The sequence below is a fragment of the Chiloscyllium plagiosum genome, unplaced genomic scaffold (genome assembly GCF_037043375.1).
Source record: "Chiloscyllium plagiosum isolate Xiang-an unplaced genomic scaffold, Cpla_swu_hap1 HiC_scaffold_8, whole genome shotgun sequence".
NCBI classification, from domain to species: Eukaryota; Metazoa; Chordata; class Chondrichthyes; order Orectolobiformes; family Hemiscylliidae; genus Chiloscyllium; species Chiloscyllium plagiosum.
The window spans coordinates 97,341,791-97,357,316 of NW_028270146.1; the positions used below are offsets into that span (position 1 = coordinate 97,341,791).

The 15,526-nt window shown below is 44.5% G+C and overlaps 1 protein-coding gene across 2 annotated transcripts in view; it reads right to left on the bottom strand.

Annotated features, from left to right (window-relative positions):
• Positions 1-15,526, bottom strand: part of LOC122553844 (regulator of microtubule dynamics protein 3-like) — a 265,040-nt gene that overhangs the window by 230,192 nt on the left and 19,322 nt on the right. For both annotated transcript variants that reach the window (XM_087990143.1, XM_043698252.2), the window contains exons 4-5: positions 10,771-10,951; positions 3,445-3,547 (exon numbers count right to left, since the gene is read on the bottom strand). In XM_087990143.1, coding sequence (XP_087846269.1) covers positions 3,445-3,547; positions 10,771-10,951 — 284 coding nt within the window. The remainder of the gene's footprint in view (positions 1-3,444; positions 3,548-10,770; positions 10,952-15,526) is intronic.

The following is a 15,526-nucleotide window of genomic DNA, read 5'->3' on the forward strand; positions in this document are numbered from 1 at the left end:
GAGAGTGAGGGGAGAGAGAGAGGGGGAGAGAGCGAGAGAGAGGGGGAGAGAGGCGAGAGAGAGGGGGAGAGCGAGAGAGAGGGGGGAGAGCGAGAGAGAGGGGGAGAGCGAGAGAGAGGGGGAGAGCGAGAGAGAGGGGAGAGCGAGAGAGAGGGGAGAGCGAGAGAGAGGGGAGAGCGAGAGAGAGGGGGAGAGCGAGAGAGAGGGGAGAGCGAGAGAGAGGGGAGAGCGAGAGAGAGGGGAGAGCGAGAGAGAGGGGAGAGCGAGAGAGAGGGGAGAGCGAGAGAGAGGGGAGAGCGAGAGAGAGGGGAGAGCGAGAGAGAGGGGAGAGCGAGAGAGAGGGGAGAGCGAGAGAGAGGGGAGAGCGAGAGAGAGGGGAGAGCGAGAGAGAGGGGAGAGCGAGACAGAGGGGAGAGCGAGACAGAGGGAGAGCGAGACAGAGGGGAGAGCGAGACAGAGGGGAGAGCGAGACAGAGGGGAGAGCGAGACAGAGGGGAGAGCGAGACAGAGGGGAGAGCGAGACAGAGGGGAGAGCGAGACAGAGGGGAGAGCGAGACAGAGGGGGAGAGCGAGAGAGAGGGGGAGAGCGAGAGAGAGGGGAGAGCGAGAGAGAGAGGGGAGAGCGAGAGAGAGGGAGAGCGAGAGAGAGAGGGAGAGCGAGAGAGAGAGGGGAGAGCGAGAGAGAGAGGGGAGAGCGAGAGAGAGAGGGGAGAGCGAGAGAGAGGGGAGAGCGAGAGAGAGAGGGGAGAGCGAGAGAGAGAGGGGAGAGCGAGAGAGAGAGGGGAGAGCGAGAGAGAGAGGGGAGAGCGAGAGAGAGAGGGGAGAGCGAGAGGAGGGGGGCGCGAGAGAGAGAGAGAGAGAGAGAGAGAGAGAGAGAGAGAGAGAGAGAGAGAGAGGAGAAAGACAGAGAGAGGAGAGAAAGAGAGGCAGAGAGAGAGAGGCAAAGAGAGAGAGAGACTGAGAGAGAGAGAGACAGAGAGAGAGAGACTGAGACAGAGAGAGAGAGACTGAGAGAGAGAGAGAGAGAGACTGAGAGAGAGAGAGCCTGAGAGAGAGAGAGCCTGAGAGAGAGAGCCTGAGAGAGAGAGACTGAGAGAGAGAGACTGAGAGAGAGAGACTGAGAGAGAGAGACTGAGAGAGAGAGAGAGACTGAGAGAGAGAGAGAGACTGAGAGAGAGAGAGAGACTGAGAGAGAGAGAGAGACTGAGAGACAGAGAGAGAGAGACTGAGAGAGAGAGAGAGACTGAGAGAGAGAGAGAGAGAGACACTGAGAGAGAGAGAGAGACTGAGAGAGAGAGAGAGAGAGACTGAGAGAGAGAGACTGAGAGAGAGAGAGACTGAGAGAGAGAGAGACTGAGAGAGGAGAGACTGAGAGAGAAACTGAGAGAGAGACTGAGAGAGGCAGAGAGAATGAGGCAGCTTCAAATGGAATACCAGATCTGAATCCATTCAGATGGAATACCCGGATACCAGATTCTACTGACATTAATAACATGATAAACAAGTATAATTGCTGAAAAACAAAGTTTTCTGCAAAAGCCATGAGCAATGTGGACTGACAGCATTTTACTGGACTTCTATGTTACACTACAAAGATAAAGTACAAAAGCAAGAAAACCAGTTGGAAGAGAACACAGAAATAATATAAGAGGCAACATGAATTTTAAAAATGCAGAGAGCTATGATGATCTGCAGTGCACTCCCTGACAGTATAGAGCAGATTTCATGATAACTTTCAAAAAGAAATTGGATAAATAGTTGACAGTGAAAACAATTGTGGGTGCATAGGACAAGATTAAAAAGTGGGATTATTTGGTTAGCCTTTTCAAATAATCCACAATGATCTCCTGTGGTGCATCATTCTAAGATTCTTACTTACTTTATTATTGTTTTTTTTGTACCGTAAGTGTTCAGGAGCATAAACAAGACAAACATTTATGTTAAACATACTAAAGATAAAATTGATCTACAGTCATGATAAGAAGGAATATCAAGTGCTTTTTCCTCCAATGAAATAAAAAGAAATTTTTTTAAAATTCTGAAAGGAACTAAAAAATGTGTTAAGAGAAAGTGAGGACTGCAGATGGTGGAGATTAGAGTCGAAAGCATGGTGCTGGAAAAGCTCAGCAGGTCAGGCAGCATCCAAGGAGCAGGAGAATTGACTTTTTGGGCATAAATCTTTAATCAGAAATGCTCATTCCTGATGAAGGATTTATGCTCAAAATGTCAATTCTTCTGCTCCTTGGATGCTTTTCTTAGTTGAGAGTGTGTGCTTTTCCAGCATCACACTCTCAACTAAGCATCCAAGGAGCAGGAGAATTTTAGTGTAACTAACATCAGTGTAACTAACATCAGATGAGAACTTCCTTAAAGAGTTCCTAAGAGTAAGAAAGCCAACTGAATAGCTACTCAGACTCCTCAGTTTCCCCTGCTTTCCATTCTATCTGATATTCTCTCACACTCCCTCACATCTACAGTCTGAAGTTTTGTCCCCAAAGCATGGAACGACTCCATGAAACACGCTGCATGATTTCAAAAGACTAACTTGGTAACACTGCAGGTTTTAATCTCAACCTTTGGACATGTTCATTGCATTTCTGGCTTCGCTCCTCCATTCTTCCCTTCATAAATTTGAGGCTAACCAAAACACTGCTGCCTGCACCTTAACTCACACAATATACTGTTACCCTACCACCCATGTTCACTCTATGCTAGCTCCCATTCAAGCATTGTCTTGATTTTAAATTTCTCATCTTTGTTTTCAAATCCCTCTCAGTCGCTGTAATCTCTAGTCCCACAACCATTCAAGAGTTCTGTGCTTTTCTAATACTAGCCTCTTGTGTATTCACAATCATAATTACTGTACCATTCATAGCTGAGTCTTCAGGTGCCTCAGCACAAAGCTATGGAATTCTCCCCATACACTTTGAAGCTCACCTTCCTTCTTAAAACCTACTGATTTGACAAAATTTTTGCTGGTTTATATTTGTTTGCAACGCTCCCATAAAGCACCTTTCATTAGATTAGAAACACAACACAGATAACAGCTGTTGGCTCAAAACATCAAACAGAAAGAATCTCAAGGCAAATATGATGTGAGCAAATTTTAGAACAACAAATTTAAATATTTAAAGTTTTGGTCAATAGTGTGACAGAATTGATAATTACTGTAGCAATTTGATTGAAATAACAGATGTAATGATATCATGCCCATATATCTCCTATGATGACATATTGTCATACCTCCATGCCTCCTCAAAACTACTGCACGGCTCCTATTCTGAAGTTGTTGACCTTTTACTGGGTTCGCAGTCCCAGATTATCCATTGGTAACTCTCTTTACCCAGTAAATTATTCAATAACTCAGTATATTAACCAGCTATGTAACAGTAAGAAGCTATGTTGAATGCATTGTCATATGCAAATTTTAAAGAACTAGCTTACCGTTAACCAAAAAGGACTTCTTCTCAATTTGGTCTTTCGCTAACTCCACCATATCACAATATGCACGAGCCAGTCGCCAGCAGAACTCAGGCTTCGAATGATACTGTAAGTACAAATGGCAAAGGATACATGTGGGTCTGTGTATTGTACGTCATTAATGATAGTTAGTGGCCAAACAACTAATGACTGTTCTGTGGACTGACAGAAATTTAGGCTTTGGTATTTAGCAAGTAAATAATAAGGCCAAAAATAAACAACGTAAAGGTGATGCTTGGTTGAAATAAATCATCTGAACAACCTTCCGCTCATCAGCGGAAACAGGGATTCTACTGACAAAATAAAGAAGCGTATTTGATTACTATGAAAAGTGTTGTAATCAGAATCAGCAAGCATGCTTTCCTTTTGCAGGTGAGTTAATTAAATCCATGCTCAATGCATATTAATGCAATGAATACAACAAATACGATTGGTTTATTGCCACATAATATTATTAGATGTAAGAGAACAGATTGTTAGGAGTGAATTACAAATGCAGCAATCTAGTTGTACAATAGAGAGTGGAATGTCAAACAGGAACTGAATTGCTGCCTCACACCAGTACAGTTAACGTGTTCATCAACAGCAGAATATTTCAAATGTTGGATAGCTATTCCATACCCTACTCAAGGAGCAGCCTGACCGTCATCATCAAGGAACTATAGCTTACTGACAATGACCCTGGCTCCACCAATCCATCTTTAGCTACATCCTGTCTCACCAGCAGAAGACCTCTATAAATGTGGAAGCACAATCAGGAATGAGCTGCCTTGGGAGTCCTCAACATTGATTCCAGACCCGGTAACGTCTCATAGCATTTTGAATAGTGAGAAAAACCTCCTGCTGATTAACAGCTATCTCCTCCATGGTGAACACCACTTTGGTTAGTGGACAGGAACATCAATGCAATCAGAGTAGTTCATTACCAAAACTAGTGACTGAACAAAGGGAGTCCTAAATGGGCGCAGCTGCTAGACTGACCCTGTGCAAAACAAGAAGAAACTTTTTTCTTGGCTTCACTCTCACCAGTTTATTTGTAACGGACATGTCTCTCCATGATACTGTATAGCCATAGTGGAGACAAGGTCCCATCTTCACATTGAGGATATCAATTGATCTGCATGGCACTACTATACTGAACGGGACAGAATTTGAACAAAGTTTGCAATTAAAACTGGACATTGATCAGGCACTGTGAGCCATCAGCAATGGCAAAACTGTATTCTGTAATCTAATGCTGTAACAAATCTTCTACTCTACCTTTACCATCAAGTAGGAAGATCAATCTTGGTTCAATAAAAAGTGCAGTAGGGCATCAGACAGAGGGAGGAGAGGATAGCTAGGATAATAGCTGGAGTTGGTGTAGCACAAGGATGTGTTTTGAGTCCACTGCTGCTTGTCATTTTTATAAACAACCTGGATGAGAGCGTAGAAGGATGGGTTAGTAAATTTGCAGATAACACTAAGGTTGGTAGAGTTGTGGATAGTGCAGAAGGATGCTGTAGGTTACAGAGAGACATAGATAAGCTGCAGAGTTGGGCTGAGAGGTGGCAAATGGAAAGTGTGAGGTGATTCATTTTGGAAGGAGCAACAGGAATAAAGAGTACTGGACTAATGGTAAGATTTTTGGTAGTGTAGATGAGCAGAGGAAACCCAGTGTCTATGTACATAGATACCTGAAAGTAGCCACCCATGTTGATAGGGTTGTTAAGAAGGCATACAGTCTGTTAGCTTTTATAGGTAGGGGGATTAAGTTTTGGAACCATGAGGTCATGCTGCAGCTATACAAAACTTTGGTGTGACCGCACTCAAGAGTATTGCATACAGTTCCAGTCACCGCATTAAAGGAAGGATGTGGAAGCTTTGGAAAGGGTTCAGAGATTTACTAGGATGTTGCCTGGTATGGAGGGAAGGTCTTACGAAGAAAGGCTGAGGGACTTGAGACTGTTTTCATTAGAGAGAAGATGATTGAGAGGTGACGTAATAGATAGTCAGAGGGTTAGATAGGCTGGACAGTGAGAGCCTTTTTCCTCGGAAGGTGATGGCTAGCATGAGGGGGCATAGCTTTAAATTGAGGGGTGATAGATATAGGACAGATGTCAGAGGTAGTTTCTTTACTCAGAGTAGTACGGGCATGGAACACACTGCCTGCAACAGTAGTAGACTCGCCAACCATAAGGGTATTTAAATGGACATTGGATGGATGGATGGGCTTCAGATTGGTTTCACAGGTCAGTGCAACATAGAGAGCCAAGGAGCCTGTACTGCACTGTAATGTTCTATGTTCTATAATGGATACTGTCCTCTGCAGCAAAGACAGAGTTCTGAAGTCTATCTTGCCTGCCTGGAGCCAAGGTTCAGGGTGTCTCTTCTGGGTGAGAAAAGAACTTGGAGTTGGTGGTTCACACAGGTACTAATGACATACGTAGGAACAGCAAAAATGTTCTGCTGAGGGATTATAAGCAGCTTGTGGCAAATTTTAAAAATCCTGACCTCAATGGTAATAATGGGAGTCGGGTTGAGAGTGTGGTGCTGGAAAAGCACAGCAGGTCAGGCAGCATCCAAGGAGGAGAATTGGCATTTCAGGCATAAACCCTTGATCGATGTCGAAACCTCGATTCTCCTGCTCCTCGAATGCTGCCTGACCTGCTGCGCTTTTCCAGCACCACACTCTTGATTCTGATCTCCAGCATCTGTAGTCCTCACTTTCTCCACAATGGTAATAATGCCTGGATTACTACTTGCAAATTAGCACAGGGTAAATAAGATTACGAAGGCAAATGTGTAGGTCAGAGAAATTGGCTCCAATTCATAAGGCAATGGCCCCCGTACTGGAGAAAAAGTGTGTTGTTTCATCAGCATGGACTTCGAGTCATGCAAATCATACAAGGACTATAAAGATTTAGAAATTCCCTGTAAAATATAATTCTATTAATCTCAAAATCACTCTTTTAGACTACCCAGATCGGAGGATTTAACAATTGCTTCAAATTCCTCTATTGTAAATTGGATTGTCTCTTTCTGGAGCATTCATACAACCGAGCGCAGATTTTCTCAGTTTAAGTAACTCTTTCAGAGTTGTTCCAAATACTTCTGGTCTAGAACTTTCAAACAAAACAGTACAGACTAAGGTGACCTTTTTCTTAACAGTTCTAAAGCTCCTTTACGCCTCCTTTCATCAAGCCCAAGTGCTTTACATAATTAGTTCCAGCCAAGACTTCTGTAAACTGCCAAATTGAAATCTAAAAGTTTGCAAACTATAGCTGATTCCCCTAAAAACTCCAAAATCCTCTATCTGAAGGCCTAATGCACAAAACGGTTTATTTTGTAAACTCTCCCAATGTAAATAAATCCACATTACTCCTCAGGAAGTGTGTTTCTCATACTGTGTTTTAAAATACTTTACCATGGCTACAGAAATACTTACAAGCTAATCATGAAATACTTCAGACATGCAGAAAACCCATGTCACTCCTCAATATTCAAAAATCAAAAATAAATTATATTAAACCTATTTAAATCATGTACCTTACTTTCATGCTAACACTGGAAAATCAACAGCTTTATACAGGAACGATATATAGCCAGAGCTGCTGATAACAGTAAATTGACTCTCAGACTTTGAGTCATACAGCACATAAACAGACCCTTTCGTTCAACTCAGCTAAACCAATCGGACATCCCAATGTGACCTAGTTCAATTTGGTAGCATTTGGCCATATCCCTCTAAACCTTTCCTATTCATACTCTCATCCAGATGTCTGTTAAAATGTTGTAACTGCACTCACCTCCACCACTTCCCCTGGCAGCTTGTTCCATGTATACACGACTGTGTGTGAAAAAAAAGTTACCCCTGGAGTCTTTTTTGAATTTTTCCCCTCTCACCTTAAAACGGTGTCCTCTAGTTTTGGACTCCCCACCTACGAAAAATACCTTGGCTATTCACCCTATCCATGCATTTCATACTTTTATAAACTTCTATAAAGGTCATACCTCAGTGTCTGACACTCCACATAAAAAAAGTCCCAGCTTATTCAGCCTCTGTCTGCAGTTCAAACCCTCCATTCCTAGCAACATCACTGTGAATCTTTTCTAGTGTTTAACAGCATCCTTCTTACAGGAGGGCAACCAGAATTGTACACAGTATTCCAAAAGTGGCCTCACCAATGCTCGTACAACCGCAACATGACATTCAAATCAATGTCATGACCAATAAAGGCAAGCGTGTCAAATGCCTTCTTCACCACAATGTCTACCCTGCAACTCCACTTTCAAGGAATTATGCACCTGCACTTCTAGGTCTCTTTGTTTGGCAATACTCCATTTATGTATAAGTGCTGCCCTGGTTTGCCTTACCAAAATACAAATCCCACATTTATCTAAATTAAATTCTATCTGCCATTCCTAAGCCAATTGGCCCCTCTGATCAAGGTGCCTTTGTACCTCGAGATAATCTTATTCACTATCCACTACACCACCCATTTTGGTGTCATCTGCAAACTTACTAACCATAGCTTATATATTCACATCCAACTCATACGTATAAATGACGAAAAGCAGTGGATCCAGCATTGATCATTATGGCACACCAGTGATCACAGACCTCCAGTCTGAAAAATATCCCGCCACGCCACACTGTCATCTACCTTCAAGCCAATTTTGTATCTAATTGACTAGATCACCCTGGATGGAAATGTGTTGCTGGAAAAGCGCAGCAGGTCAGGCAGCATCTAGGGAACAGGAGAATCGACGTTTCGGGCATTTGCCCTTCTTCAGGAATGAGGAAAGTTGGTCCAGCAGGCTAAGATAAAAGATAGGGAGGAGGGACTTGGGGGAGGGGCGTCGGAAATGTGATAGGTGGAAAGAGGTCAAGGTGAGGGTGATAGGTCAGACTGGGGTGGGGGCGGAGAGGTCGGGAAGAAGATTGCAGGTTAGGAAGGCGGTGCTGAATTTGATGGATTTGACTGAGACAGGCTGGGGGGAGGGGAAATGAGGAAACTGGTGAAATCCGAGTTCATCCCTTGTGGTTGGAGGGTTCCTAGCCGGAAGATGAGGCGTTCTTCCTCCAACCGTCGTTTCGCTATGGCCTGACGATGGAGGAGTCCAAAGACCTGCATATCCTTGGTGGAGTGGGAGGGGGAATTGAAATGTTGAGCTACAGGGTGGTTGGGTTGGTTGGTCCGGGTGTCCCAGAGGTGTTCCCTGAAACGCTCCGCAAGTAGGCGGCCCGTCTCCCCAATATAGAGGAGGCCACATCGGGTGCAAAGGATGCAATAGATGATATGTGTGGAGGTACAGGTGAATCTGTGGCGGATATGGAAGTTTCCTTTGGGGCCTTGGAGGGAGGTGAGGGGGGAGGTGTGGGCGCAAGTCTTGCACCTCCTGCGGTTGCAGGAGAAGGTGCCGGGAGTGGAGGTTGGGTTGGTGGGGGGGGTGGATCTGACGAGGGAGTCACGGAGGGAGTGGTCTTTACGGAATGCTGATAGGGGAGGGGAGGGAAATATATATTTCCCTCCCCTCCCCTATCAGCATATATTTCCCTCCCCTCCCCTATCAGCATATATTTCCCTCCCCTCCCCTATCAGCAAATATTTCCCTCCCCTCCCCTATCAGCAAATATTTCCCTCCCCTCCCCTATCAGCATATATTTCCCTCCCCTCCCCTATCAGCATTCCGTAAAGACCACTCCCTCCGTGACTCCCTCGTCAGATCCACACCCCACACCAACCCAACCTCCACTCCCGGCAACTTCCCCTGCAACCGCAGGAGGTGCAAGACTTGCGCCCACACCTCCCCCCTCACCTCCCTCCAAGGCCCCAAAGGAAACTTCCATATCCGCCACAGATTCACCTGTACCTCCACACATATCATCTATTGCATCCTTTGCACCCGATGTGGCCTCCTCTATATTGGGGAGACGGGCCGCCTACTTGCGGAGCGTTTCAGGGAACACCTCTGGGACACCCGGACCAACCAACCCAACCACCCTGTAGCTCAACATTTCAATTCCCCCTCCCACTCCACCAAGGATATGCAGGTCTTTGGACTCCTCCATCGTCAGGCCACAGCGAAACGACGGTTGGAGGAAGAACGCCTCATCTTCCGGCTAGGAACCCTCCAACCACAAGGGATGAACTCGGATTTCACCAGTTTCCTCATTTCCCCTCCCCCCAGCCTGTCTCAGTCAAATCCATCAAATTCAGCACCGCCTTCCTAACCTGCAATCTTCTTCCCGACCTCTCCGCCCCCACCCCAGTCTGACCTATCACCCTCACCTTGACCTCTTTCCACCTATCACATTTCCGACGCCCCTCCCCCAAGTCCCTCCTCCCTATCTTTTATCTTAGCCTGCTGGACCAACTTTCCTCATTCCTGAAGAAGGGCAAATGCCCGAAACGTCGATTCTCCTGTTCCCTAGATGCTGCCTGACCTGCTGCGCTTTTCCAGCAACACATTTCCATCTCTGATCTCCAGCATCTGCAGACCTCACTTTCTCCTCATAGATCACCCTGGATCCCATGTGATCTAATCTTATGAACCAGTTACTATGCAGAACCTCGTTAAATCCTGAGCGAAGAGTTACCACTCTGACTTGACCAATCTTTTTTGTCGCCTCTTCAAAAATTTCAAGCAGGAAAGACCCTGTGTGGAGTTTGCACATTCTCCCCGTGTCTGCGTGGGTTTCCTCCGGGTGCTCCGGTTTCCTCCCACAATCCAAAAGTGCGCAGGTCAGGTGAACTGGCCACATTAAATTGCCCATAGTGTTAGGTGAAAGGGGTAAATGTAGGAGAATGGGTCTGGGTGGGTTACGCTTCGGCGGGTCAGTGTGGACTTGTTGGGCCGAAGGGCCTGTTTCCACGCTGTAGGGAATCTAATCTAATGCTGACTATCCCTAATTAGTCCTTGCCTTTCCAAATGCACATAAATCCTGTCCCTCAGAATCCCCTCAAACCCACCACTGAAGTAAGGCTCAACAATCATCATGAAGCAGTTACTAGAGTGTAAGATTATAGTCATAGAGCCATACTGCATGGAAAAAAAACCTTTGGTCCAACTCGCCCATGCCAACCAGGTTTCCCAATCTAAACTAGTGCCATTTGTCTATTTTAACAGAATTAATTTAGTTGCCTGCCAGGGGCAGTTCAACAACAGGAAATTGGAAAAAAAACAGTCCATGTGAGATACTGTTGATAATCAGGGACGTCTACAAATTACTGGTCAAGGGAGGAGAACATAGGATTAAGTACTGGGCAATTTCAAACAAAGTGAAAATATCTCAAAGATGTTTACCTTGGTTTTCTTATCCAAGAGCAACTTAAACCCCTTTGTTTTGTCTTCATCTCCACCTTCATGCAACCTGTCTGCTATGCATAGAAGTTGAGTGAATTCATCTAAATTTTGAGATGAGTTGCACATGGAATCTGGTGCTTCTTCACGGTCATTATCTGACTCTGCATTAGCTGTAGTATATCTGGAGAAAATGAAGTTAAATTACTTCAATTAACACCACTTGTTCAGGACCAACATTGTTTGTGCCATGACTGCTGATCAAGATGCTTTCATTGTGTGTCATCGACCTCGATGTGACTCTAAGGTCCTTCGGCCATCGGGTCTGCACTGGTTAAAAACTAAGACTCAACTATTCTAATATCATTTTCCAGCACTTGGCCTGCAGTCTTCTTTCTTGTATGCCTTCTATTTGTATAACAGAACGACATGATAGATCTTTAAACCAGTTTGCTAAGAGTAACGGTTTGGCAAGTCGGTTTGGAAGCACCAGGTAATTTTGAGCATAGATAAAATTAAAACTCTGAAGCTCAAAAATTAGGAAACTTTGAATGGCTCTTATCAGAGAATCTTTTTTAAATTAAAAAGCAAAAAATTTTAAAAACTGAATAACTGGAACAAAAGGTACATGCTGAATTTGGTGTATCTTGGGAGATAACAACATTCCAACGTCACCATTGCCTTCAATGGAATTTAAAGAAGTGTAGGGGGGAGACATTGCTCTGTCTTGTTCTGGCCATGTTTGCAAGGAGCTGCTTTGTGATTGAGGTGCTACTGGTTAGATCCAAGAGTGAGTGAGTGTAGATAAATACCAGACTTTGTTGAGGAGTGGAAGCGGCGACAAGGCAAGGGCACCTTTGTTGTTTCCCTAAGTCCACTAGTTGGTAGAGGTGTAGAGATGGCAGTGGAGTATATGATCCTCCTGTCATATGTGAGAGATCAGAGAGCAGCCATATGTCCCTAGTGACCATTTCTGCAAGAACTGTACCTCCTCTCAGACTGGATGAATCAATTAGAGCTGCAATTGGAAGCACCAAGGAGCAAACAGGAGGCAGAGTGTGTGATAGGTAGTAGCTTCATGGAGGTGGTCATACTTCTGATACAGTCAGGTAGATGGATTCAGACAATCAATTCTTCAATGTATAATTTCAGTTACATCACACTGCAAATTTTTGCTATAAATTCTGTGTTACGATCGAGCCCTCCACAATCACCTGGTGAAGGAGCATCGCTCCGAAAGCTAGTGTGCTTCCAATTAAACCTGTTGGACTATAACCTGGTGTTGTGTGATTTTTAACCAGGTAGATGGATGACTGATAGGAGAGGGAAGTAGTAGTGCAGGAGTCTTCTGTCGCTATCCCCCTTTCAAATAAGTGTATAATTTTGGAAAATCATGTGGGAAATAGGTTCTCAGGAGGAAACAGCAGCAGCAGACGCCAGGTCTTTGGCACCATGACAGGATATCCAGCTTTTCAGCAGAGCCAAAGTCCAAGTGAGCAATTGTGATGGGGACTCTCTAGTCAGGGGCACACATTTGCATTTCTGTTGCCATGAATGAGATTCCAGATGATGCGTTGATGCCAGGGTTAACATCTTGGAGCGGTTGCAGAAGGTTCTCAAAGGGGAGAGTGAGCAGCTTGTGGTCATTTGTACTGGTGACATAGGTAGAAAAAGGGGTGAGGTCCTGCAGAATGACTATGAGGAGTGAGGCAAGAGGTTAAAAAGCAGGACCTTATGGGGAGTAATCTCTGAATTACTCCTGGTGCCATATGCTAGTGAGAGTAGCAATAGGAGGACAGGGCAGGTGAACGCTTGTCTGAGGAGATGTTATAGGGGACAGGGATTTGGATTTCTGGATCATTGGGATCTCTTCTGGGGCAGAAGAGGGATGGATTGCACCTGAACTGAAGGATGACCAATATCCTGATGGGGAGATTTGCTAGAGCTATTTGGGACCGTTTAAACTTCGTCTGACAGAGGGATGTGATCCTAAGCAGTAGTAGTGAGAAAAGGTTAAAACTGGTACAGAGATTTAAAGGGAGCAAGTTAAATAGACAAGGCAAGCAAGAGCAAGACAGAGAAGGGAGGAAAGACTGACAAATTAAATTGCATTTATTTCAATGCAAGAGGCCTGACAGGTAAAGCTGGTGAACTCAAGGCATGGATGGGAATGTGGTACTGGGATATTATAGCTATAACAGAAACATGGCCGAGGGAGGGAAGGACTGGCAGCTTAATGTCCCAGGGTATAGATACAATAGGAAGAATAGACGAGGAAGCAAGAGAGGAGGGGGAGTGGCGCTTTAATTAGGAAAAAAATCACCGCAGTGAGGACATTCCTGGGAGGTCGTCCAGTGATGTTATATGGGCAGAACTGAGAAATAAGAAGCAGGTGCCACTTTGATGGGACAGTACTATAGCCACCAAACCCCATCTCTCCAGTCAGCAGGAAATTGAAGGGCAAATATGTAGGAAGATCAAAGATAGCTGTAAGAATCATAGGGTTGTAATAGGAATTTTAATTTCCAAACACAGACTGGGACTGTCATAGTGTTAAGAGCTCGGATGGGGAGGAATTTATTAAGTGTGTTTAAGAAAACCTGCTCAATGTGTATAGAAGGAGCAAAATCTGACCTTCTCTTGAGAAATAAGACAGGGCAAGTAACTCAGGTGTTAGAGGGGGAGCATTTTGGGACCAGTGACCAAATTCTATTAATTTTAAAATAACTATAGCAAAGAGGAGGCCTGGTCCATGAGTTAAAGTTTTAAACTGGGGCAAGGCCAATTTTGATGGTATTAGGCAGAAACTCAAAAGTTGATTGGGGGGGGTCATTCACAGGTAAAAAAGAACATCTGGCAAGTGGAAAGCTTTCAAAAGCATGATAACAAGAGTTCAGAGACAGCATGTTCCTGTTGGTGTGAAGGGCAAGGCCAACAGGAGTAGGGGATACTGAATGACCACAGATATTGAGACTCTAGTCAAAAAAAGGAAGAACAGGTACAGATAGCTGGGATTAAGTGAATCTCAAGGAGGATAGGGATTGTAGGATTACATTTAAGAGGGAAATCAGGAAGGCAAAAACAGGACATGAGATAGCTTTGGCATATATAGTTAAGAAGAATCAAGAGAGATTTTATGAACACATTAAAGTCAACTAAAGAGTAACTAGGGAAAGAATAGATTAAATTAGATTCCCTACAGTATGGAAACAGGCCATTTGGCCCAACAAGACTGTCCGAAGGGTAACCCACCCAGACCCATTCCCTTAGCCTACATCTACCCCTGACTGGGCAATTTAGAATGATCAATTCACTTGACCTGCAGATCTTTGGATTGTGGGAGGAATCCGGAGCTCCTGGAGAAAACCCATAGTCACAAGGAGAATGTGCAAACTCCACACAGACAGACAGTCGCCTGAGGCAGGAATTGAACCCAGGTCTCTGGCGCTGCGAAGCAGCAGTGCTAACCACTGTGCCACCGTGCCACCCTTCAAGGTCAAAAAGGCCATCTATGTGTGGAACCACAGGAGCTGGGCGCAATCCTAAATATTTCACGTCAGTATTTACTGTGGAGAAAGACATGGATATTAGGGAACTTGAGAAATAATGTGATATCTTGAAGAGTCTACATTACAAAAGAGATGGTGCTGGACGTCTTAATCGTATAAAGGGTGAATACATTTCTGAGACCTGATTAAGTGTATCCCAGGAAACTAGGGAAGAAACTGTGGGGTCCAGAGCAGAGTTATTTGTATCCTTAACGGGTGAGGTGCTGGAAGACTGGAGGGTGACTAATGTTGTGCCATTGTTTAAGAAAAGCTGAGAGGAAAAACCAGGGAACTATAGACTGGTAAACCTGACATCAGTAAGTTGTTGGGGCCATTCTGACAGACAGGATTTGGAGAGGCAAAGATGGATTAGGGATAGTCAGCGTGGCTTTGTGTGTGGAAAATCATGTCTCAAAAACTTGATTAAGAGTTTTTTTTAAAAGGACGTGACCTTGAATATAGATGAAGCAGAGCAGTACTCGTTGCCTACATGGTCTTTATCAAGCCCTTTGATGAGATTCCACGTGAGAGACTGATTAGTAAAGTTAAATCACATAAAATTCAAGGAGAGCTTGCCAATTGGATAGAAATGTAGAGACAGAGGATGGTGGTGAGGAGGCATTGTTTTTCAGGCTGGAGGCCTACGACCAGCGAAGTTCCGCAGGGATCAGTGTTGTCATTTGTATCAATGATTTGAATGAGAACAGAGGAAGTAAGTTTGCAGACGATACAAAAATTGATGGTATAGTGGACAGTGAAGAAAGTTGCTTCAGAGGACAAAGGGATCATTATCTGATAGACCAATGGGTCAAGGAGTGGCAGATGCAGTATAATTTAGATAAATGTGAAGTAATGCATTTTGGTAAGGAGCTTAACTTACACAGTTAATGGTAGGGCCCTGGGGAGTATTGAGGAACAGAGACCTAGGATGCAGGTACACAGTTCCTTAACAGTGGCATCACAGGTGGTCAGGATGGTGAAGTAGGTGTGAAGACATTTAGCATGCTTGCCTTCATTGGTCGAGTGTTGATTACAGGAGTTGGGATGTCATATTACGGCTGTACGAGACATTTGTAAGGCCACACTTGGAGTACTGCATACAATTCTGATCGGTCTGCTATAGGAAGAATGTTAATAAAATGGATGTTACTGAGACTGAAGGGCTTGAGTTATAAGGAGAGGCTGGATAGACTAGACTTTTTTCCCCCTAC